Genomic DNA, 26,702 nt, shown 5'->3' with positions numbered 1-26,702 from the left:
CACTCAGATCTCCAAATCTTTGCTCACTAGTAGGCCAAATGATTCTTTTTGTTTGTTTGTTGTAATTGTACTTAATGGCCACATGGATGTCTTTTGGAAGTCTTGGAAGACATTTTTGGTAAAAGAATTCTACTACTTTCATCATTTCTTGTGACACAATCTGAGAATCCATGGTCAAAAAAAACAAAAAAAACAGCACCCTTTCTGAAATAACATATTGCCACCTTTTGTTTTTGTCAATTTTGTAAACTGAAGACACATTGCTAGACACCTACCTGTTGGGGTGTTGGTCCTTCTCCTCTACCGTAAGAGCCTGTGAAATTAATTTATTCATTTAGGGTATCCTTACTCCTTTGACAATGGTGTCACAGTCAAGGTTTTTGCTCATTTTGATCAAAATGAATAGAGAATTGCAGGTGTTGTATAGTGGTCCCACAGTGACTGTGCAACACTAACTATGGGAACAAGATATGAGATGTATCTTTCAATGTCATACTGTATATCTGGCAGTTGATTGGTGCCAGATATAAATTCAGACAGTAACTGCCATGGGACATATACTGTCCCATTTGTGTGAAAATACTGCCCATGCACCAGATGTTTTTATGTCCTTTTTTAACCCAGGAATGACCTGGATTTTGAGTCCCTGTTTGTGTCATATAGCTGGTCCTTTCTCAACACTGGGAGGCAGCAATGGTCCGGGAAAAAAATACTTTGTTGATTCATTGACAGCTGATTGATCAATTTATTCATTAATTCATCCATCCCTTGATTCTTCCATTTAAAGGTGTCGTAAGGAACATTTTCTTTCTTCTCCAGTCAGGAAAGATTAGATAACCCATTTATCAGCTTACAATATTGTTCCCTAGTTTTTTTTTTCTCGCTTTTCTTTTTAACATCACTTCCAATTCAACTTGTTTATCATATCCTGTATGAGTTCTCACTCCTGATTGGATGAAATGGGTAGTATGTGTCCTGTTAAAATGTATTTACTGTTCAATAAAGATTTACTATTTATTAAAGATGACATTTTGGCTCAAAAACTGCATGTCATACACCATAGTATAGACATTGCAGTGATCTACAAGCTCACATGATGTCTATTTTTGTTATATTTGAAAATATTCAACTAAAATTACATAAAATAAGGACACCAGTTTGTATTACACATTGAAATTTGTCAGATATATTTGAGGAATGTAGTAGTTTATATTGTTATCTCATCATGTGTCAAACATCATGAACAGATGTAAATATTATGCTGCAACATTTAAACCAAATTCTACCAGTATAAGCACATGTTGTATGTCCACTCTACAAAATGTACTGCCCCAAAACTGTCTCATGCCTTGATGAGAGTGTAATATTGTACACTATCATCAACAGTTTACAGTTTGCAGTTTAGGCATTTAGCTTTTAATCGAAAGCGATCAAGTTACAAATGGATACAATTAGGATTTTACTGTGTGATCTTAGCTTGTTTACCTCTGGCCTTTCATAAAATTTAGACCAGGAGTATCCTGGTCTAAATTTTACAATACAATAGGGACTTTAAGCAATGACGGCTACGGCAGTCCACTGCGGAAGCTGGAAATGGATCAGTGCTCGATAGATAAACCTGCTTGCCGTGGCAGCCTTTCCTATTACGGCAGAAGGCAGAAGCTCCCTTTCCACGTTGTCTACAACGTCTGCTGCATAGACGCGTCACCATGGGAAGAACCATTCAGTAAAAGGTGTGGGAACCCGTCGCCGACGGCTGTTTGCTCAACGATTTTGACGGCTACGGTGATCGCGTCATACAGATTTGTAGATCGGTTATTTTCAAATAGCCTAGGTATAAAACTAGGGCTAAAGTGGATTAATGTATGTTTTATAATATAATCATTTGCTGAAAGTTGGGGTACCATTACCTTACCATTACCATTTACTATACAGAAAAAAAAAAAAAATATATATATATATATATATATATATATACAAAATACAAAATAAATAAGCATGTGAGGGGTCAAACTAGGACTTTAATTCTGAATCCATGGAAAGCATTACACGAAAAACACTCCTTGGGCTAAAAAACATGTCTCATATCTGATGACTTGAGAAAATATAGGCATATAGGCCTACATATACAAAAAGGATGGTTTGTTTTATGATGGTAGCTTGACTGCCAGGCCTTTAGTGTACCAACATAACATTTAAGTGTATAGAGGTATATGCACATTTCTAAAGTGACAATTTAAGGACTTTTTAAAACCTCTAAATTTACACATTAAGCATTTGCCAAATTGTCAAATATTAGAGGGCAGAAATTGTCAAAATAGCCGATCTACATGCTCACAACGCGTTGTGAGCATGTAGATCTGCTATTTTCACAATAGAACCGGGTTATACAAAATGTAATGCCTCAACTCTTAGTGCTCGTCAGGGTCGGGGACACCAGTTAAAACATGATTATTTTGGGGGTCGTGGCCTGAAAAGGTTCAATGAGAACCACTGGACTAGAGTAGACTCTAGTATGCTCCAGATACCAGATTGCAGTAAGTATGGCTTCCAACAGAACGCAGTGGTGGACAAAGTGCTCAACCCCAGTACTTGAGTCAAAGTATACTCCAGGTCAAATATAACCTGACTTTCGCCAGATAGTTGCAGCAGTGCGTAACGCTCTGCCTTACATCTGGGCTCTCTCGGGCAGACTCGATGTAAGGGGCGGGCCATTTTTTGAATTTCTGTAGCAGGTGATTGGATGTGGCCGTTTCTATCACAGTCTGGGAGTGCCAACTCCAACCACTCATATTGGCCTGCCTGCATGACGTTGCACCCAGAATCCGCCTCCTGGGTTTCCACGTGGTCTGCAATCAGACTCTATTGGCTCAGAGCCGCTCAGAGCCCACCCATAGCTGCCGCTGATTGGTCCGGCCCGGGACTTTACGAGTGTTATCAACTCTGGCCGAGCAAGCCCAGATGGTAAAAGCAAAGCGTTATATACGCAATGCTGCCACCATCTGGCGAAAGTCAGGTTAGGTCAAATATGACTCAAGTGAAAATTGCCCTGTCAAATTTGTACTTGAGTTAAAGTACTGGAGTACTTGCTTAAAAAAATACTCAAGTATGCATATGTAGGCTACAGTCTTTTAAACATACTAGAAGTTCGGGCCACCCAATATCTGAGTCATAATGTCGGGAGCTTTGTACCCGTCTATCTGTGTCGCTTTTGTGCCATATATGGAGATATAAATGTCTGTTTCTGTCTTTCAACCTCTGTCCATTTATGTCCATATATCATGGAGATCTCTGTATCTGTCAGTTCATATCCCTTGTATGCCCATATATGGATATCCCTGATGACATCATTATCTGCACATTATTGGAATGGTCATATATGGGCATATTGTTTGGATCAGCGGTTCTGGACAACTGGATATCCAAACGACCCGACGGCAGGCACCACACTCCCTCTGCATCTGTCAGTCCTTGTCCCTTTTATGCCCATATTTGGAGATTGCTAATATCATCAATATATGGGCATGATCCCTTTTGTGCCCATGGAGCTTACTTATTTGTTTGCGCCTGATGCCATGATGACACATATAGTGTGATGTCAAGTGAAGCATGACCAAAAGCTTCACTTTTCTGTTCAGCAGCCTTACAACCCAGATAACATATCACTCAAAAAGTTTACAAAACACATGTTCACTTTGCTGGCAAAAGTGATTCTCTGACCGGATACAATAGTGTGTTGTCAACCACATTAATTAGACACACAACACACTCCATATTTGGGCATTGCTGCATTGCAACTCCTTATATGGTTATTATGACTGAGTCATAGTGACATGAGCATAACAATGTGGTCCGCTGGTCTGCCCAGCGGACCACATTGTCTGTCTACCTGTGTCCCTTTTATGACCATATGGAGATCTCTGTATCTACCAGTACTTGTCCCTTGCCCATATATAGAGTCATACCCTGTATATTGGAATACCTGGTATATGGGCATATTGTTTGGATCAACGGTTCTGGACAATTGGATAACCATACAGTATGCCTATATATGGACATATCGGTCAGATCAGCGGTTCTGGACAACCACATCATAACGACTTGGCAGCGTGCCTACACTCTCTCGAGTGCTTGCATATTATGCACGTGACCCAACCCAGTCTACAGGGTGTGACCACATAAGCCAGATCTATGACTCAAGACGGCCAGATCTCCATCCATAATATGTTTGTTTGTGTCATTTGCCCATTTCTCAGAGTGGCAACCATAACTACGGTGTCAAGCGGCTCCTATTCATGGGTTGCATTTGTAGTCCTAAACGGCCATGTTGAGGACCAACACAGGTGTTTCTATTTGACTGATTGGCACAGAACTAATGTTCTACGCCAATCAGAACACCTGTGTTGGTCTTCAACATGGCCGGTGTAGGACTAATGCAACCCATGAATAAGTGTGTGTGAGGCTGTGGGTCGACGCCACAGCTACACGACAGTGCTCTGGAAAAAGGTCTATATGTGGTCATATTGGGTTTGTTGATGGTGATTAGCCTAATTTAGGATAGGCCTTTATGTATACAAAAGTAGAAATTACATAGGCCTAGTGCAGTAGACCTACATTTCTTTTGAAAATCAATGTATTAAAATGGAGAAAATGTAAAAAAAAAATATTAAAAGGAAAATCCAGACATTTTCATTAAATAATCTTAGCTTGTAGATCTGCTGTTTTTACTATAATGTACTTTTTCAAAAGTCAAAAGTATCCTGAAATGTTTTTGCCTTGGAAATGTATTAGAGTGAATGTCATAAGTAGGCTAGGATATCCAAAAATATAAATATTCAAGCACAACCATCAGGAAAAAAATAATGCATCCCCTTTAAACCGGCCTGAAACTTTATGGCACCTGATATTAAATATTACATAAAACAAATGTTGAATAAATTAATAAAAAATAGCAAAGAATGACTTCAATAACAGCATGTCTGAAGACTTAAAATAATTTGTATATAGCCTATTTATATATTATTGGCCTATTCTTAAATTTCATTGGCATGTGGTTTGTTGTCCAATCAGATTATTGCTGTCTGATTGTGGCGGTCATTTTCAAATGACGTGACGCTCGAGCTGAAAACATGAGACCTACAAGCTCACAGGACTAGGTCGTGACTCGTGAGACAAAAAGATTAAATCAGTACACACACACGGATACAGAGTTATTTTCGGGCAAGGCTACAAGGAGTAGGCTGATCTACATTATGAGTGAATTAAGTTTAAAAATTAAGCAGCTAGTATGTATATCTGAGTTTTGGGGCTTCAGACATGGCAAAACTGCTGACTTTGACGAAGCATTGAATATCCTACCATGGGAGAAGACGACAAAAGGTAAGACATTGAAATTTAGGTTTAAATAATTATCGGTAGCCAATATTGACATAAAATAAAGTGAACAAACACAGGTGTTACCAGTGATAGCCTGCCCTTAGCCTAGTACAGAGTGCCTATAGTTGTAGGCCTACTACTAATTAGCCTAACAAGCAGCACCCTAGCTGATTTATGTTTGTATGCTCTGAACGCAAATACTTAACCTAGCTGTTTTACACCTAGAGCTCAGTGGTTCTCAGAATTATTTGTTTCAAGGACATATCATGGGTCCATTTGAACCCCCTCAAAGAACATGAGGGTCCCACTTATGATGATCCCTGGACCCCACAGAAATAGTGTCTATTACAGTAATGGAAAAAGTACTCACACATTTTACTTAAAGGTGACTAGTACTCCTTTAAGTAAAAGTATCAATACTGCAATATAGAAATACTCTGTTATGAGTAAAAGTGTTGTCATCAAAAATGTACTTAAAAGTACCAAAAGTAAAGGTACAAATTGTTTGATAAGCTCTGCTATTTTCAATTAGCCAAGGTATAAAATAGGGCTATAAAGTGGTTTATGTATGTGTAGGCCTATGCACAATATTATAATTCATATCTGCGTACTGGACTAACTAGTAACTAGTTTTCCAATAAATGTAGTGGAGTATAAGTACACTATTTTGATCCAAGATGTAGTGGAGTAGAAGTGAAAGTATTGGAAATACTCAAGTAAGTGCAAATAAATACTTAAAAATTGTACTTAAGTCAATGTACTTAGTTACTTTACACCACTGGTGAGTGGTGACTTATGCTGCATGTACATTTAAGGTCTATATTAGCCATTAGCAGTCTAGCTGACTGACCAGGGCCGGATGTAAGCTCTAGTAGTAGGTGGGGCGAGAGGAAATGCCAGGGGGGCAACCTTTTTAGGGGGTCATAACGCCAGAAATGCATAAAAACCTATGCATTTTGGCACACTTATACCAATGACACACCACACCATGCTGTGTACAGTACAAGTCACAGAACTTAAGAAATAAAATACACAAAAAAGTAAAAAAAAAAAGAAAATCACACCCGTGTGAACTGAGCGGTGGTTTACCCACCTCATAGATCATGTGTACCGATTTTTGTGACATTTGAAGAAAATATGTAGGAAAAGGAGCAAAAAGTGTGTTTTGGAGAAAATTCAAGATGGCGGATCCTGGCGCAAATGGGCGTGGCCTATATGGGGAGATGCGTCTTGACCCAAGGAATCCAGGGAAAAAAGAATTTTAATTTTCCGATCTACGGTTCAAGAGTTACGGGGCAAAACGTAAAGTAGGCCGTTATAGCGCCACCATGAGGCCGAGTGATGTAATTATTTTTCGATTCATTCTTAAAATCATTATGAATCTCCTCTCCGAGGTTTGAAACTGTAGCTCCAATGGTTTACGAGAGAAAAATACTTGAAAGTGATTTCTTGCATTGTCCCATTATAAGTCAATGGGGACAATTAAGCGTCGTTTTTTGCCGATTACGTCGGCATGGTAAGGCGGATCGGAACGAAAGGTAATAGCACACCATTCCCGGCCGAGCCGCACATTTTGATGTATATATTGCGCGAGTGGCGTAAATGGTGCGGCACTAGTTACGCGCCGAAGTTTAGGCTACATACAGACACGGACGGAGACAGACAGACCCACACACACGGCCACGTATAGGAGCGTTGTGACCACCGCTCAAAAAAAACAACAAAAGGTTAAAGAAATGATAAATAATGTGATGACAAAAGACAGACATGTTACTGGTGTGATAGCTATATAAACTGATGTGATTGACAAAGATGAATGCAAATGATACTATAGACTGATAGATATAGATTGATACACTGATATGAGACTAGATGGATGATAGATATGATACTGGATAGATTGAGACACTGAGATGACACTAGATGGATGATAGATATGATACTGGATGGATAGATTGATACACTGATATGACACTAGATAGACAGACAGACAGACAGACAGACAGACAGACAGACATGACACTAGACAGACAATGACATTATATTTCCTCCAAATTTGCGACAAGGAAAACAAAAGCACGCATCTAGCTTCACTGAATATTCCAGCCATGGTCTTCCTCCACGGTACCAGCCCGGGCTGAATGCGCGTGCTGTCTTGCCAAAATGACGTTTTGGAAACACAAGATTAGCGGGCTGTGATGGTGCTGTTGTGCTTAAGCCAGTGCTGTTAGCAGCGGCCACTGCTGCGTCGTGTACGGCGAAGCTTTCAGCTTGTGTTGCCGTGCTTGTGGAACTCAATTGGGGGTTAGGGTTTGGGTCGGGTCGAGGAGCAGCAGCTCTACCTCCTGCTCCCTGTGTGCTGTTGTCGGCGGCCGCTGCTGCGTTGCGAACGGCGACGCTTTCAGCTTGTTGCCGTGCTTGTGGAACTCAATTGGGGGTTAGGGTTTGGGTCGGGTCGAGGAGCAGCTGTACCCCGAGTCGACGACGGCTCGGAGCCTGCCTCTGGACTGACTGGAGCCGTAGCAGCAGTGCTACTCGCGTCGCGAGGTTTAGAAACCAGAAATCGACGCATATTGACCGAAAGAGCCAGAGAAAGAGAACAGAAGTTAAAGTGAAACAAGCTGCAAGCACAACTAAAAAACAAACTGTTCCTTCTCTCGATTAGTTCCTTAATGCGCTGGATAAAACTGAAGTTAGTTGGCAACCAGAAGTGGTGCGTGTACTTGTCTGTCGAGACCATAGAGTTATAATATTAAGGTCGAGACGAGACTGACTGCTGTTCCCTCCTACGCATTCAACGCATATCGGCAAGTGGGTCTGGCCTGGCTGGAACATTATTATTTGTTTTACTTCTTTTGAGGTGCAGAGAGGGAGAGAGATGGCATTGGCGATCGGAGTTTTTAAAATGTATATATAATGAAATGGTGTTGGTTTTGGTGGTGCGACAGCTGTAGCATAATATAAAAAAAAAAAAAAAAAAGAAAAAAAAAAAAAAGAAATATATATATTTGTATTTTTTCATGCCATCTTGTTTGGTGGGGCAGACAGGGCATTTAGGGGGGCAATGCCCCCCCTTGCCTATGGGGAGATCCGGCCCTGTGACTGACACACATAATGGATTGTGCGTTTGTTTTGGCACAGGCTGTGCCTTTTGGTTATTGTGACATAGCCTATGTCAACTTTAGCCTGGCTGCGATAGACAACAGACTTTGTTTTGGTTGAACACAAGTGCTGTGTAGATAGATAGGCTACCTGTAGCTCTGTTTTGTTGTTTAATTTTTAGCCTACTAGTGTGTGTGTGTGTGTGTGTGTGTGTGTGTGTGTGTGTGTGTGTGTGTGTGTGTGTGTGTGTGTGCGCGCGTGTGTGTGTGTGTGTGTGTGTGTGTGTGATGGCTTTGTAATTCATGTGAACACAACCAAATCAAGAATTAAACCTTGGTGTTTTATTGTCTCTACTGTATCATGATAAATGTTTAAAACTATTCAACAGGTGTCAAAAACTACATTTGATTTGTTTGGCCCAGCGTGGTTTAGAGGAGAGTGGCGTCACGCTTTGATCTTGCCGCAGACCGAAAGTGTCGTTGCATGGAGCCTGTTCTCATTCTTAGCGAGCCTCTGCTGTTCTTCAGCCCCATCCGCCACCATTATAACCGAGGCATTTTCACTCGCATGGTAAGTAGACTAAATCACGTCTTTTCCCCCCTTTTAACGCATTCACAGGCCTCTCCAAGGTAGAAAACATTATTAAAAGGGGGGAAAAAGACGTGATTTAGTATACTTACCAGCGAGTGAAAATGCTTCGGTTATAATGGGGGCGGACGGGGCTGAAGAACAGCAAAGGCTTGTTAAGAATGAGAACAGGCTCCAGTATGCTAGGCTAAGCTAGCTTTCCACGCTTACAATGGGAGTCGACGTAAGTGTCATAACTCTCTCTTTCTAGGGGTCTGGTTTGGCCCAAGTGATGCAGACAGATTCATGGCTCTTTGCACAAGAAAGTTATTTCTAGTCTAGAGAATGGGATGACAGGGATGGACCAGCAAAGAGAATATCGTCACTGTTGGGCAGAAACCTCATATCTCCCAAGTTTCAAATCTGTATGTTTTGTTTTTTTCGTAAAGTAAAGCCCTGCTTCATCAAACAATACTGTCGCACAAAATTATTGAGAATAGCTGATCTACAAGCAAACAACGCCTTGCACCGTGAGGCGTTGTGTGCTTGTAGATCGTCTATTTTCACAATTTTAAATCATTTTTAAAGTGATAAATACAAAATGAATCTGATACACAAACAATATTTCAATTTGTCCTCTTTCTGAAAACTGTTTACCGTGCAGTTATAATCGCTTGCTAAGAAAATATGTCATGATTTGTTGTGGAGTGGAATGTACACCTGTACATCATCTATCTATGTAAAACCATAGCACGCTTCTGGTGGGCTCATTTGACTGGCACTCCGTCTCTCCGCAGTGCTGCAAAGTTGAACTCTGATGCTCTGCTTTAGGCTGGCTTCGTCTCCTCCTGCCGCGGTAGGGAAGGCAGCGGCCTGCTCCTTTCCATCTATACTATAATTTTGCAAATGTCTGTCTGAGTGAGTGAGTGAGTGAGTGAGTGTCTGTCTGTCTGAAACAGCGTTTCTCCTCAGTGGCTGGAGCAATTGATCTGAAATCGCATCACCATTAGCTTATGAACACACCTGACATAACTGTGAAGCCTGTTTGTCACTTTCACAAATCGTATGCTGTATATTAGCATTTTAATGGTGTATCTACTATCTATTCTGCATCTAGCATGAGGCACATCTATTCTGCATCTAGCATGAGGCAAAATGTTTAACCAGCTCTGTGTGTGTGTGTGTGTGTGTGTGTGTGTGTGTGTGTGTGTGTGTGTGTGTGTGTGTGGGGGTGTGTGTGTGTGTGTGTGTGTGTGTGTGTGTGTGTGTGTGTGTGTGTGTGCAGGCAGGCAGGCGGGTGTGTGTGCAGGCGGGTGGGCGGGCGGGCTGGGGGGGGGGGGACAGTATCTCTGTAGCTATTAAACGAAACGGGTTTCTTACATTGATGCTCCTACATCATGCAAGCACCAGTTAAAGTTACTTTCCATCCCTCATATACTGTGTGCACAGTGCACATCCCATAACCCACACACTGCACATCATTTTGGAGCTCATATCTTTGAACGGGTAAGGGCTAGTATAGAAAATGCATTGAAGCTGACCGCCTGCTGCTGTGAATTCAGTCCACACACTGGCTGGTCAGGGAGAGAGAGAGATAGAGAGAGAGAGTAGAACCCAGTGTGTGTGTGTGTGTGTGTGTGTGTGTGTGTGTGTGTGTGTGTGTGTGTGTGTGTGTGTGTGTGTGTGTGTGTGTGTGTGTGTGTGTGTGTGTGTGTGTGTGTGTGTGTGTGTGTGTGAGTTTGTCTAGCTATACTTATGGGGACTAAACGCATGTTCACACAGTCACCTGCAGGGGACCTCTGACAGTGTAGGGAGACTGGGGACAAAATAGTAGGTCCCCACAAGGGTTAGGGGTTAGGTTTAGGGATAGAGGTTAGGGTAAGGCCACAGGACTTGCATAAAAATGAATGGAAGTCTATGTAATGTCCCCACAAGTGATGTAATATAGTGTGTGTGTGTGTGTGTGTGTGTGTGTGTGTGTGTGTGTGTGTGTGTGTGTTGTGTGTGTGTGTGTGTGTGTGTGTGTGTGTGTGTGTGTGTGTGTGTGTGTGTGTGTGTGTGTGTGTGTGTGTGTGTGTGTGTGTGTGTGTGTGTGTGTGTGTGTGTGTGTGTGTGTGTGTGTGTGTGGGTGGGTGTGTGTGTGTGTGTGTGATAACTAGTACTGTATGTTTGTTTATGCTCTAAACAGATCCTTGATTACAGATGAATAACGACGGCAGTACTAGTTTTATTAAGGCGGCAGTGGCTCAGGGGTAGAGTTGCCGTCATAGAACACGTAGGATTCCCGAAGGGTTCCCAGTTCGATCCCGGGCTGTGTGTGTGTGTGTGTGTGTGTGTGTGTGTGTGTGTGTGTGTGTGTGTGTGTGTGTGTGTGTGTGTGTGTGTGTGTGTGTGTGTGTGTGTGTGTGTGTGTGAATGGGTGAAAAGCACCTTGGATAAGGGCGCTATATAATGCACCATTTACCTTTTAATAACATCAGGTGTAAACCTTTTACCATTACTAGAAATGTATAGAGTGAAAGTCATTAAGTATCCAAAAATACAAATACTCAAGTAAAGTACAGATACTAACATCTTTACATAAGTAATGGTACCACTACTGGTTGTCATCAGCTCCCTTCACATGACAGTCACAAGGGATCATTTCACGTCACTGCAGTCAAATTTATATTTACTCCTCAAACAAATGCCGACTGTTAATCATACTTCTCAACTCAACCAAATAATGCTGCCATTCCGTCATCAGCTGGGCCTTGTTTTAACTGCGTATAAACTGCTTGTGGCCCAGACTGAGGCTGTGCGTCTGACAACTTCACTCTGAAGAGCTCTAGTGTTTCATAACAGTCATCCTTCGTGTGAAAAGGCAACACTCAAGGCATACACTCCATCATACAGTAGGAGGGTTGTTGTGCGCTGAGAATAGCCGAATTATAAGCTCACGACGTGTCGGAAGCTTAACATTTATTTGATAAATCATGCTTTTTATGAGTCTTGTTTTTACAAAAATGAACCCATGGCCATGACGCATATACTGTATCAGATGTTTATGCAATCAAAATATCATTGAGAAGGCTTATTTATGCGTGACAAAAACTACTTATTCTGAGAACACATTGTTTTTGTACGCATAAATCCTGCCACACTGCCAAGGCCACTAGACCCCTATGATGGCTCACATGACCGTGTCAGGCAAAATAGAACTTTGTGTATCTCAGCTTGATATGTTGAAACCTATTCTGAATCACACTGTGTAGATGAAATAAAAATGCCTCTCTCGTCTACATACCTTAATTGAAATGGTCTGTCTGTCTGTCTGTCTGTCTGTCTGTCTGTCTGTCTGTCTGTCTGTCTGTCTGTCTGTCTGTCCATCTGTTCGTTCGCTTACTAATCTAAACTCCCGGCCCAGTAGTTGTTCAATTGTCTAAAAAACATAATACAAAAATCAATAATGGTTCTGGTCACCGGTTGGCCATATTTTTTTTCTCCCATCAGTATGGCTGTAACAGAGGTAGGCATCAAACCATCTGGGCACTAGGGACATGTGTGCAGCTGGGCACTAGGGACATGTGGGCACTTGTAGAGGTGGGCACTAGGGACATGTGGGTACCTGGACAACTAGGCACTAGGGTCATGTGGGCACTTGGAGAGGTGGGCACCTGGACAACTGGGTACAATGGACATCTGAGCATGTGGGACATGTGGGCACCTGTACAACTGGGCACTAGGGTCATGTGGGCACCTGGACAACTGGGCACTAGGGACATGTGGGCACTTGGGTCATGAGGGTATTTTGAGAGGTGGGCACCTGGACAACTGGCCACCAAAACCATCTGGGCACTAGGGACATGTGGGCACCTGGACGAATGGGCACTTAGGAGTGGAGACATCTGGCCACTAGGGACATGTGGGCACCTGGAGAGGTGGGTACATGGACAACTGGGCACTAAAACCATCTGGGCACTAGGGACATGTGGCCACTAAGGACATGTGGGCACGAGGGACATGTGGCCTCCTTGACAACTAGGCACGAATTAGGATTTGTGTTAGGAGCGGGCACCTGAATTAGGATTGACTGACAGACACACAGATCTCCATATATGGCCATATCAGTCACATCGCCATATATATACTATAGCTGGGATACCCGACCGATCCAGATCGGGCTCGGGCGGACGCATTTTCATAATGAATGGTCGGGCGCGGATTCGGGTCGGACATATTGTTGATATAGCCTACCTATGACATGCATCAAGCACTCTCTCTGATGATGCCCGCATCGCACAACTCCTGGTGTGTGTGGCACTGTGTGTGCAGCAGCAGCAGGCACGGAGACATACCTTTTAGCACGGAGAATGTCCCAAACATTGAGGTAAACGTGGTTTGATTGGACGTGGTGTTCCGCTGAAGGGAGCTCATAGCTTCCTACTGTCCCTGGCATTGGATGTTTATTTTGCGGCGCTGTTGTGTGTACTGTGCAAGCCTCATCCGTCCAACATCACACACATTACCCAAGTTGCGTACAAGCTCACAACGCCTCGCATCCGCAATGCGCTGTGAGCTTGCAGATCAGCTATTTTCCAGACACGGAAACTTGCAGGATGTAAAGATGTTCAGAAATGTTTGCCTTCGCAATAACAGCATCGGTATCGAGCCGTGGCGCGGGTCAGACCCATATTAATAATTAATGGTCGGACGCCGATTTAGGTCGGACAGAAAGCTGTCGGTAACGTTCAGGCTTCGGGCTGAAAGAATCAGCCCGATCCCAGCTCTAATACTGTATATACCGGTACGTGGCCCGAATCTCATTATATATAATACATATATTATCCCAGACAGTTCCACACAGACATTCACAGTAGCATACTCTCCTTTGAAACAGAGCGCCTCTGCTTATTAGAGATGCGCGGATAGCGGTTTTAGCCGCGGTGGACCGCAGTGATCCGCGGTGCAGTCGGATTTGGATCAATCAAATATAATTATTAATTAATTTCGGATATCCGTGGATGAAATAATGCAGGAAATAAATTATGGCTTAATATATCTATCAATAAAAAGCGAAATCTAGGTATGCTTGTGTCTGTGTGTGTTATTTTGTATAATTTGTAAAGTAACCATCATTTTTCATGAGGCAATGTGCAGTCCACGATAAAACTAAACAGCTGTGTCCACTTAAACGGCATCACGGCATGCATCGTCGCACTCATTACCTCTTGCGCTAAAAAGTGAATCTCTCTCAGCTCCATAGTCCATATTGTAAAGTACTGTACAGTAGGTAAGTTAAACTTCCCACTAAGTTGTGTTTGTTCCTCTCTCTTTCGCTCTCTCCCTCGCTCTCTCTTTCTCTTGTGTGTCTGACTCTGTCTGCCTGCATGTCTGTCTGCATCGACGCGCAGCACCGACTCAAAAAAAAAGAAAAAAAGACGAACGGAGACATTCCGTAGGCTAGATCAATGCATTTCTGTGATCGCACAACTAAGAAAACTAACAGGGAATAGCCTACCAGAAAATAATATTAGCCTAATAATAAGGGTAATAATAATAATAATAATAGGCCTACTTTTGAAGTTGCGGATGAGGATGGTGCGGATTTATAAATTGGATGATATAATTAATGCGGTTGGATAATGGGCGGATAATGAATTTGCGCGGATGGATTCGGATGGCTTCAAAAGCCTATCCGCGCATCACTACTGCTTATGTTTCTCCGACAGTGTGCAAGGACTGACAGATACAGATCTCCATGTACAGCCATATCATAGTTGGATCACTGCTGCAACATAGCTGTGAGCGCCCGCAAAGTGGGTGTGATCTGTAGACGTTCAGGACGCAAACTTCTAGTGCATATTATGCAAATGGTGTATGATGGCTTGATAAAATCCTGAAAACAGACGAAAACATTTGAACTACTTTTTTAATTAATGTGAATTGTGAGGTGACAGTGATCTTGACCTTTAACCTTTGATAACCTACTTCAAATCAGTTAATCATTGAGACAAAGTGGATGTTTGTGCCTGAGACACTTTGTGCTTATAGTTTAGGCACTGATGAGGTGCAATTATATTATTATGGTATATTGGTTAGTAGTGAAAACATTTGCTGTTGCTTGAGTCCTGAGAACCATCTGTAGATGAAGTCAGAAAGTAGGGAGTAGTAGCATGGAAGGTCACAGCTGGCTGACTCAAACAACAGCAAATGTATTCACTACTAACCAATATACCATAATAATATAATTGCACCTCATCAGCACAAACAGACAGACGGACGGACGGACAGAAGTACGGATAGACAGAAAGACAGAGGCGGACAGCCGGGAAATACAAAAATCAAACCTCGGTTCGAAGTGGAGCTGTGTGTGTGTGTGTGTGTGTGTGTGTGTGTGTGTGTGTGTGTGTGTGTGTGTGTGTGTGTGTGTGTGTGTGTGTGTGTGTGTGTTTGTGTGTGTGTGCAGAGCCGTTTCTGGGCCGTTTCTGGGCTCGCGCCCGCGACAAAATAATAGGCCTAATATTTTTTACCATTTTTTAATCCATTTTATAATGGATATATATATATATATATAAAATATATATATATATATAAATGAATAAATAAAAAACGACAACAACAGGCAACGTATTTTTGCTGTTTGAAAAATAATAGGCCTAATATTTTTTATAATTTTTTTATCCATTTTATAATGGAAATATATATATATAAATACAAATATATATATAAATGAATAAATTAAAAACGACAACAACAGGCAACGTATTTTTGCTATGTTTGATTTGTTCTTTTCTTATTTAAATAAAAAATCACACCCGTGTGAAGTGGAGCTGTGTGTGTGTGTGTGTGTGTGTGTGTGTGTGTGTGTGTGTGTGTGTGTGTGTGTGTGTGTGTGTGTGTGTGTGTGTGTGTGTGTGGATCATGTGTACCGATTTTTGTGACATTTGAAGAAAATATGTAGGAAAAGGAGGAAAAAGGGTGTTTTGGAGAAAATTCAAGATGGCGGAAAATCTATCATGGCGCAAATGGGCGTGGCCTGTATGGGGAGATGCGTCATGACCCAAGGAATCCAGGGAAAAAATATTTTTAATTTTCCGACCTACGGTTCAAGAGTTACAGGCCAAAACGTAAAGTGGGATGTTATGGCGCCACCATGCGGCCAAATGACACAATTATTTTTTATTTAATCCTTGAAATCATTATGAACCTCCTCTCCAAGTCTTGAAACTCTAGCCCCTATGGTTTGCGAGAGACAAATAATTGAATGTGAGTTTTTGCGATTCCCATTATAAGTCAATGGGGAAAATTAATTCACTAATAAATGAATATCAATTAAACTATTGAACCTTTCTCTTAGCAAGTTACTAGCCCACGATTCCCGAGTAAGCCGGTCGATTTGACATATGGCGCGAGTGTGTGGTGGCAAAACTGTGGGACTAGTAGCGTGCCGAAGTTTAGGAAGTTCAGGCTACATACACACAGACACACACACAGACAGACCCACACGGCCACGTATAGGGAGCCTGTGCTTCACACAGCTCCAAAAATGAAAACTTCCCCATGGGGTGCTGGAACACCTGCAGCACCCCTAGTTCCCACGCACTGGCAGAGTCCTGCACAGTGGCCACTGTGCCAAATTCACTTTCACTTTCAGCGTGTGGATGCTCGGAAGCAAAGAAAGTCACCACAGTTTGATTTGATCATTCCTTAGTCAATTATGAAGGGATTTCAAAAATTAAAACGTCTCCATATTGCTTGAGTCTACTTCGCAGAGAAACCGTGGCCTTTGCGATTCGCTAATCGCGGGATTTCGCATCGCGATTTCGGTTTGAAAACGATTAACCATGCAGCAGTAGTTCTTTTCTGCTGAGGAGGGGGCGGTGGGGGGCCTTTTTGGTCGGCTGTGTGTGTGTGTGTGTGTGTGTGTGTGTGTGTGTGTGTGTGTGTGTGTGTGTGTGTGTGTGTGTGTGTGTGTGTGTGTGTGTGTGTGTGTGTGGCGTGCGGTCGTGCATGCTGTGCGCACGTCATTCTCCATGCATCCGGGCGGAGGGGAACTCAATTCGATAGGTACCGAAATGTTGTGTAACTGCTGCGCATGCGCAGATCCTGTTCAAACTCAACGGGACAGTTCTCACTTGTGAGGACACACATTGCTGCCTATAGCGGAGCTGCTGTGTTCCACACAGCTCCAAAAACATAATGCCTCTGTCATGGCTGTCTGCCGGTGGAAAAACTGTAGATCCCATAGTGAATGACTAACAAATTCCACCAGCAGACATATTGGTTCAACCAAGGTTTATGCTCTAATTGGGGTGGAATGTATGTGTGGCATTCTACACGGTTTGTCATCCCCATACATACACACACAGGCAGAGTTCCTTTAGGGGCAAGTTAATTGCATAGTTTGTGTACTAATTACTTTTGCCCCAGTGGTTGTTTTGCATGGGCCAAGAACAGACTCTTTTGATTATGATCTTGGTGCGCCAGAGATGGGGTGATGATTTAGGAACACCATGTTCCATTCCCTCATTCCAAGCTGCAAATCAATTGATGCAGCATAATTATGAAAGAATGACAGAGATTATGAGGCAGGGAACTCTAAACGTGTTAGTATCAATGAACGTTCCCCTCCCACCAGGGAGGGGAACATCGGGGATGTATGTTGTATGTTTTCCTACACAAGGGGTAGGAAAGTGGGACTGAGTTACCAGGGCCCAAGGTGGAGGGGCCCTAGTAACTTTAGCTATTGAAAAATAGCAGATATACAAGCTCACAGCGCGGCACTCGAGCTTGTAGATCTGCTATTTTTGAAAAGTCGTGAAAATGTGCGCAAATCTTTGAATATATGTATTTTTTAAGTGAACATTTGTAACTCAAATTTTGCTTCTGGGGGTTCCCTGGAACTAACTATTTTGAGATGGGGGGTCCTTCACATGAAAAAGTTTGAGCATCACTGACATTTTCACGATTTTTCAAAAATAGCAGATCTACAAGCTCGCAGCACGGCACTCGGTGCCGCGCTGTGAGCTTGTATATCTGCTATTTTTCAATAGTTAACATTCATGGGCCCGCAGTGAATCCTTGTACCCAGGGCCCAGAATTTGGTGTGACGCCCCTGCCTCCCACCCTTCTCAACACACACAACTTGCACAAGCCGCTTTCACACAACCGTCTCAAACCAACACCCAAAAAGACATTTGCTCCACAATCTAAATTTGCATAATTTGTTTTATTTATTGTTATTGTCCTTTTTTTAAATATTTCTTCTTAATTGTTTTCTTTTTCTTTTCATTGAAGTGGACATCCCATAAAGTAAAGTCAAGCCTGAAGCCCTTAGCTGAGTTGTTTGCACATTTTCTGAACTAAAAAGTTAAGATTGGAGGAGTGGATTTGGGTTTTCCCCTCTCTCTCTCTCTCTCTCTCTCTCTCTCTCTCTCTCTCTCTCTCTCTCTCCTTGCTCTCGCTTTCAGTCACTAACGTAACACAGTCAAACCTAGCGTTATTTTAACTTTGAGAGTGTAAAAATGGACCACTACACTTTCAAGAGTTACAGTAACACTCCGGATTTCTACAGTGCACCCCAACTCAACCTTCACGTATCGTTTGTTTTGAACAAAGAGTGTACCTTACAGTATATTTACACATCTGACATACTGACTGACTGTATTACAATTTCACTTAGATAACGCAAGGAGGATTAAACTGAAAGTTCTTGTCATTCATATATATTTTTTGCAGTAACTTCTTTCCTTTAGTCCTCCCTTGACACTCTTTACCTTCTCATGCTGGGTTTGTAATGAGCTTGTCATCATTTTCATCATCGTCATCATCATCATTATCATCATTATCATTATTATCATCATCATCGAAACATCATTGTCACCATCATAATTATATATACGTGTATATATATATAGCTCTTCAATAAATTCCTCTCTGACAACAACTGTACAATCGTACACAGTGTTTGACTTTTATATATCTTTTTGGGAATATATTACTTGAAACAAAAACAAACAAAAAATAAAATATATTAATATCCCAAAGTAACAAAAACATGCATGTTTCAATGTTTTTGTCCAAAAAAAAGGGTAACATAATTGATGGGATCTGTTTTTATTTTTATTTTTTTATTTACACTATATTGGCACTGTTTCATGTCGTGTTTTGTTGGAAACTTGGAATGATCATAAAGAATACTATCTACTGTGTGTTAACACTCTTCTGGTACCGGAAGTCAGAGGCCTGCTCTAAATGTCAGGTTTGACAAACATACTCACTTTATAAACACACACACACACAAAAAAGAAACGAGGCAAAATAAAGAGGGGTGAAAGGAACAATTTTAGACTCATTCAGGGGGTTACAGTGTGTAGAAAAAAGCATTTCACTTCAGCTTGAAGGCTGATTTGTACGCCATCATAAAAAGGAGCCGCACTATATAAACAGACGTTCTAGAAGACTTTGCCTTGTGACATTTTAACCAGACCCTCTATTCTTGAGTTGCTAGTGTACTTGGACCACTTTTTTCTGTCTGACACAAAATAGCTTCGCCAAAAACAGCCGATCTACAAGCTCACAAAGTGTCGTCGTGAACATCTATTTTTGGATGATGTTCCTCCCAGAACCTTTCAACCTCTGGTTCAAATGGTTAAGTTTGTAGATCAGCTATTTTAGGCACGTGGGTCCCTCATACAATGGCGTATAAATGAAGCATAGACTGTGGCAGTTTTCTCCTTTAGGCAGAAACCCTGTGACATCATGTCTAGTGACAATGTTTCCCAAATAATGGTCTCTCTCCCTACGTCTCATCTGGTGGACCTGTTGTTTACCTTTATTAGGGTGAAATTTCAGAAAGAGAGCATTGATATTTTTTGCTTTGTTTTTTTTATTTTATTTTTTATTTTTGTTTGTTTTTGTTTTTTGAAAACTCTTGTTCAAAAGCAGCATTAACTTACTCAGGCAAATTAGATAACCTAAGGAGACAAAAGTAATTGAACATTGCCAGAAAAGAACAACAACTCAGTTCCAATTTTGGCAGGCAGGTAGGGCTAACTTTCTTCAATTTCCAGTGTTTCCATGTCAAACTAGTGCTTGACAGTTAATCCAAGGTCGTTGTGTGTGAGCAAACATAAGGATGTGTGTACATGTGTTTGTGTGTCTCTACATACTCATATATTCAGTGCAAACACATTGGGTAAAAATCCCATCTTGACCATTAAACCACCAACTCTTGTTATTTCAAGTGACAAAGTTGAACCTACACTACCAGTCCACCTTTCGACCATCATCACTTCCTTCATAGTTCTCTTGTCGCGTCTCTTCGAAGAGATAAATCGATTTGGCAGACTGACATGCCTTTTTGTCTACGCAGCCTAGCGGGGGGGTCAAGTGCCGCCAAGCAGCCAGTTCCCACCCCACCCCACTGCCAACCCCGCCCCGCCCCACCCACCCACCCTGCGTCTGATCCTAGCACAAGCCAATGTACTTGAGATTGTTCTGGATGATCACGTCCGTGACAGCGTCAAACACAAACTGGATGTTGCTGGTGTCGGTGGCGCAGGTGAAGTGAGAGTAGATCTCCTTGGTCTCCTTGTTGCGGTTGAGGTCCTCGAACTGCCGCTGCACGTAGACGGCGGCCTCCTCGTAGGTGTTCTGGCCCTTGTAGTCGGCGAAGCACACCGTCAGGGGAATGCGTTTTATCTTCTCAGCCAGTAGATCCTTCTTGTTGAGGAAGAGGATGAGCGACGTGTTGGTGAACCAGTTGTTGTTGCAGATGGAGTCGAACAGGCGCAGGCTCTCTGCCATACGACTCTGAGGATGTCCAGGGAGGGGGTGGGGGGGACAAATGTAAAGAAGAGAAGAGAAAGTGAAATTAATTAATTCACAGTTATACAGGGGAGTGTAGCGTTCTTACTAGGGTTGGAGGCGGTAACCGCCGTACCGCCGTACCGCGGTATACCGAGGTCTACCGCGGTGTCATTGTGCTTACCGCGGTAAAAAGACAAAAAAAAAAGGTCTATTTTTTATTGGAAAACAAGCGAGTTTTAAAACGGGGGAGAAGCGAGGACCGCATGCGCTCCATGCCGCTCTGCTCTGGGCCGTGTACCACACGTTGGAAGCCACATACGTCACTCAGACACAGACCTGCACACGCGTGATTCCTAAACCCACCAGGCTTGTGTTAAGACCCGCCTCGTGGAAACGCGAGGTCTTCCAGGAGTGAGGCGGGTCTTAACTCAATCCTGGTGGGTTTAGGAATCACGCCCTGCACACAGTGCACAGAGCAGGGTACGGAGCACAACTTATGACGGAGCAGCAGCATACAATTTCTCTGTAATCCACTCGACACAAGGATGTTAATACATACCTTGTGTTGTGGCATATCTTTTTTTATTCATACGGATTACTGGCGGAGCGCGGGCCGCGTGGAGTAAAACCGAAAATGAAACTATTTTACTTTCTCCACCGCGTCGCACGTTGTGCCCCGTACGGCGCGTCGGCGATTTTATAACCTTTTCTGTCAAGTCTTGTAACTAAAACCTGTATATAGCAGCACTCAATCACTGCGATTTGAGAGTTGAGACGTGACGTGAGTTTACAGAATCACTGTACACGATCTGACTACTCTTCCTCTTCTGTTTTGTTCACACAGCTGTTTGTGTCTGAAAAGCCCAAGTAGCTAGCCTACGTTACTATGGTAACCCGACAGTGCAGATCTAAAAGCTCAGAATGCGTCGCGGATGCGATGTGTTGTGAGCTTGTAGATCTGCTCCTTTGAAAGCCAGACCCGCTGTGCTGTACAGAGAAGTATAACTCGGGCAGTCAGGCTGTGTCTCCTCTCCACTGTGGAGAGGCGACTTTTGGGAAGATGATTGCAATATTTTGGCTTATCGCCGAACCTTAATTAATAGATACGGGGGTGCGGTAATTACCGCAGTACCGGCGGTAAATGGGAAGACGGTAATCGCGGTAACAAAATGTCCATACAGCCCCAGGCCTAGTTCTTACGACGTTCGGTAGTTCGAGATCACATTCGTCCGATGCTGGTGAATGCTAACCCGGTGAATGTTAACCTGGTGAATGCTACTATGCCTAAACCTAACCCTAACCTCAGTAAAACTATGCCTAAACCTAACCCTAAAACCTAACCCTAACCCGTTGTGTGCTTGTAGATCGGCTGTTTTCACTAGATCGGCTGTTTTCATTTTTAAAATACAAAACTGGCTTTCAAGCAGTTACAAGGGGCACACTTGACCCCTCTCAGGAGCACACCAAAGTTCCCCAGGCACAGTGGTTGAGAAACACTGCAGTAGAGTAGCATTGTAACGGCCACAGTTGGATGTTCTTACATGTTGGATCAGGTGGTTTGGAACAACTGTAGAATTAGACTGGGTGGGGGCGCCCGCTGGCCTGGTGGTCAAGGCGCGTACCATATACTAGGCTATGATGCCTGCTGGCGTCGCCGGTTCGATTCCCGATCCGGACGACCTTTGCCACATGTCATTCCCCATCTCTCTCCCCATTTCCTGTCAGTCTACTGTCCTATCGAATAAAGGCATAAAAAGCCCAAAAACAAATCTTAAAAAAAAAAAAAAAGAATTAGACTGGGTCAGGGGAGGCTTTTCAGAAGAAAAGAGTGACATCATTTTGTAGTTGAATCGGACCTTTCCGACGAAAGGTTCGGTGGCAGAGACAGTATGGACAGGCCTTTAAGTTAAGGCATAATAGCTGGTACTTACGTAAGACAATCAAAATAGAGCCCTAATGTCATTGTCAAGCATCACAGATCTCCACTTGAACAATGACCAGGCAAAGGTATGGCAGCTTAGCCTAGTAAACTAGACTCCTCCTGCCTGGCTGCTCTGTTGTATCAACAGAGTCTTGAGATTCATTTAGCCAAATTCATTCTGACACAGGACACATATCTTGCCCTATTTCCTTATTAAAAATGTGATTTAAAGGATGACAGTTGCTAAATGCATAACCGTCTAATTCACAGTGCAGTAAAGATCAACTGTAATCACTTATATCAATACATCTGGTTCGTCCAATGTAATTGTGATGTCCATGACAATAAATAAAACATAACATTCATTTTCAAGTTTGTAGACATGTGGAAATGTGTGTGTAAAGACACACAGAGAGAGAGAGAGAGAGAGAGAGAGAGAGAGAGAGAGAGAGAGAGAGAGAGAGAGAGAGAAAGAATGAATATAAGAGTAGCCTACTAGTATTTGTAGGTGCCAGTGTCTGTGTGACTATGTGTAAGAGAAAAGGAGCAAGTGGGCGGGTTCGACAAAGGCAAGCTGCAGGCATGTGGTGAGTAGCCAGTAGCTTGTGACTAGGAGGTTGTCAGTCGGAAGACTGGGCTGCTGTTTAAAAGGTTACAGAAAACATCTAGCGTGCTCTGAGCAAATCACAAGATCTAGTCAGAGTCTGAGGAAGGGAAATTAGTGAACAAAAGGCTTTGACAGATTTCGTGTGTGTTTTGACGTTTAAACAATCAGCACTGTCAGATTTCTGGTGGTGTTATGATTAAATGACCACAGGTCAGCTATGCCAGCTATGGCTGGCATTTAAAGCATCTGAACAGCTCCCAGTCCTTTTCATATGGTGGTCACCCTCATGGAAAGATGAGCTCTCCTTTTGGGATAAATAGGCCTCCACACGGGATGGGTCCGCATCAATATGCTGACGGGCCGGTATGCTGACGACCTAAACCTAACCTTAACCCTAACCTCAGTAAAACTAACGCTGGTGAACGCTAACCTGGTGAATGCTAACCTGCCGACGCTGGTGAGTAGCTAACCTGCCGACGCTGATGAGTAGCTAACCTGCCGACGCTGGTGAGTAGCTAACCTGCCGACGCTGATGAGTAGCTAACCTGCCGACGCTGGTGAGTAGCTAACCTGCCGACGGTCATCCTACTCGTACCAATGGACCTGCGTAACAATGAGTTCTTCCCCACAGGATAAGGGTGACACATAAACAGTGTACACTTTTTACGGAGTGGCTCCTAGGGGAAACAGTCGCTTATCTCCCGATTAGGGAGTCTTACTGGTATCATATCATATCCTAAAGTGTATCCTAATTTGTTCATCAGGATATCATTGTTGTCAGGTGGAAACCTTGTATGTCCAAAACCGTTCGTTTTTGTATTTATCAATAAAATAAATAAATAAATAAAACAGTGAAAATAGGGGCCAGCCCATAAACACATGGCTCCGATGCATGATAGCGTGTCACAGGTTCGTGTCCCTATCCCGACAGCCTTTGCTGCACGTCTCTCCTCATCACTCTCCCTGTTTCCTGTCTACCTATTCATGGGTTGCATTGTAGTCCTAAACCGGCCATATTGAGGACCAACACAGGTGTTCAATTTGTCTGACTGGCATAGAACCAATGTTCTAAGTTAATCAAAACACCTGTGTTGGTCCTCAAAATGGCTAGTGTAGGACTACAAATGCAACCCATGAATACTGTACTGTAAAAAATACCCCAAAATAACAAAACAAAAAACAGTGAAAATAGCGGATCTACAATAGTAGATCTGCTATTTTCATTGGATTTGGTGCTACAGTATGACGAAGCAGGTCTTTACTTTATGAAAAAACACACAGATTTGAAACTTGGAGATACAAGGATTCCGCCCGACAACGACGATATACTTTGTCATTGTACGAATAGTGAAAATAGCTACAGTATGTAGCCTACAAGCTCACAACGCATCACATCTGCATTGTGAACCGGTAGATCTGCAACATTTTTGCAAGAAAAAAAGAAAAAGTGTGAACATTCTCATCTATAATGACCGTGCCCAAAATAGGGATGTCAGGTTGAAAGTGGTTCATGGAAGAAGTTCCCAGAAGGATGGAACAAAAACACCTTGGCCTTCCATCTCTTCAAAACACAAGATGTAAAGATACTCACCCTCACACACCCATGCATACGCGTGCACACATGCGCGCACGCACGCGCGCACGCACGCACGCACGCACACACTACACACACACACACACACACACACACACACTACACACACACACACACACACACACACACACACACACACACACACACACACACACACACTAGGGCATTCACGAATAGTAATTTTTAGTATTCGAATTATTCAACCTCAAAGTAATCGAATAGTCGAATATTCGACAGAACTGGCCAAACTGTCAAATATTAAGTAAGCAAGAGGCGAACATTGTGAAAATAGCCGATCTACATGCTCACAACGCCTTGCGTTGCGAGGCGTTGTGAGCATGTAGATCCGCTATTTTCACAATATTTATCTGCGGAACCGAGTCACATTAAATGTAATGTAATGTAATTCCAAGTGCTTGTCAGGGTGGGGGTCCCTAGTTCAAATATGTTTATTTTGGGGGTCACGGCCTAAAAAGGTTTGAGAACTCCTGGTACAGTATAGAGCATTAACAAATTCATCCACCAGGGGCATTGACAACTCATTCTTATGACTTCCTATCTAGCCAAGCTTTATAAACTATATATTTTTTAAAGAGAAAACAATAAAAAAATAAAAATATGTGAATATTCGACTTCGGTGAACAACGTCGAATAGTGACTTTGATATTCGAATATTCGAATATTTGGTGAATGCCCTAACACACACACACACACACACACACACACACACACACACACACACACACACACACACACACACACACACACACACGCGCGCACGCACACGCACACGCACGCACACACGCATACACACACACAACCCATGCAGTTTTCCCCTCTAGTCTCCCTGTAGCAGCATCCTGTCCCTACGGGTCCATTCCTTTTCATTTGTGAGTTGAATTGAGAGTTAAATAATGCTCAGGGTTTTACACTGTATGTATGCTCTCCACTGTCTCCAGACACAGACCTTATTAAGCGCAAAGCATTAATGAAGAGGTTCCGCCCCATGTTAATGCTTTGTTTCCAGTAAATACAAGTTGCTGAAGTGAGGAGCCTCCCCCACCATAATTCAATTAATTAAAGTTCTTTTCAAATGCCACATGCGTCACAAGAAGGTACTCTTTGTAATGGCATCAATGGAGATATTTTCCCTTTCCCTCTGCCTTGCAACAATGCCTCTGTGTCAGAACAACCATTCTCTTTCAACTTGTCATCTCAGATTGAATGTCTTTCTCATTTATTTCTCATCCTTGTTGCGCTGCACTGGCTTTAGTCGCGACGCAGTGATAGACACGGTGGTAACAAAGGATAAAATAAAAATGGAGTCATGTGGATCTTGGCATCTACTGTACGGTACATGCACGGATTAAGTTCTCAGTCGTATGGAAGCATGTTGCACTGCGACATCTACGTGCTTATTCTTTTTAAAGATTAGAGCATTTTAATTTGTCAAACTAGCAATTATGTTCTGAAACATCCGCCATAAAATCTTGATAGTCTCGGAAATGTCTATTGAATTTCAAGGATGGAGCCCCAATCTGTGATTTATTCACATGGTTGGCAGTATGTATAACAGCAGGAACAATATTACTAAAACATCATAATTAAATGTTACACATTGTGTTAATTAACCATATAGCCCGGTTCATATACAGTACTTGTACAGTCCTTGTTTATAATGTACAACACGTCACAACACAACACAACATGCAGTTATGTTAAAGTGGCTAGCACTGAGCTCA

At 42.6% G+C, this 26,702-nt stretch overlaps 1 protein-coding gene across 2 annotated transcripts in view; it reads right to left on the bottom strand.

Annotated features, from left to right (window-relative positions):
• Nucleotides 1–20,496: 20,496 nt before the first annotated feature.
• gnaz (guanine nucleotide binding protein (G protein), alpha z polypeptide) overlaps nt 20,497–26,702 on the bottom strand; it is a gene marked incomplete at its 3' end in the record, with an annotated part of 52,846 nt that continues 46,640 nt past the window's right edge. For both annotated transcript variants that reach the window (XM_080742963.1, XM_080742964.1), the window contains exon 4: nt 20,497–20,841. In XM_080742963.1, the coding sequence (XP_080599089.1) occupies nt 20,497–20,841 (345 nt within the window). The remainder of the gene's footprint in view (nt 20,842–26,702) is intronic.

Source organism: Nannobrachium achirus (assembly GCF_963921795.1).
Source record: "Nannobrachium achirus genome assembly, chromosome: 15".
Taxonomy (NCBI): domain Eukaryota; kingdom Metazoa; phylum Chordata; class Actinopteri; order Myctophiformes; family Myctophidae; genus Nannobrachium; species Nannobrachium achirus.
The sequence above is the reverse complement of the archived record's forward strand: the minus strand, read 5'-3'. Positions and strand labels throughout refer to the sequence as shown.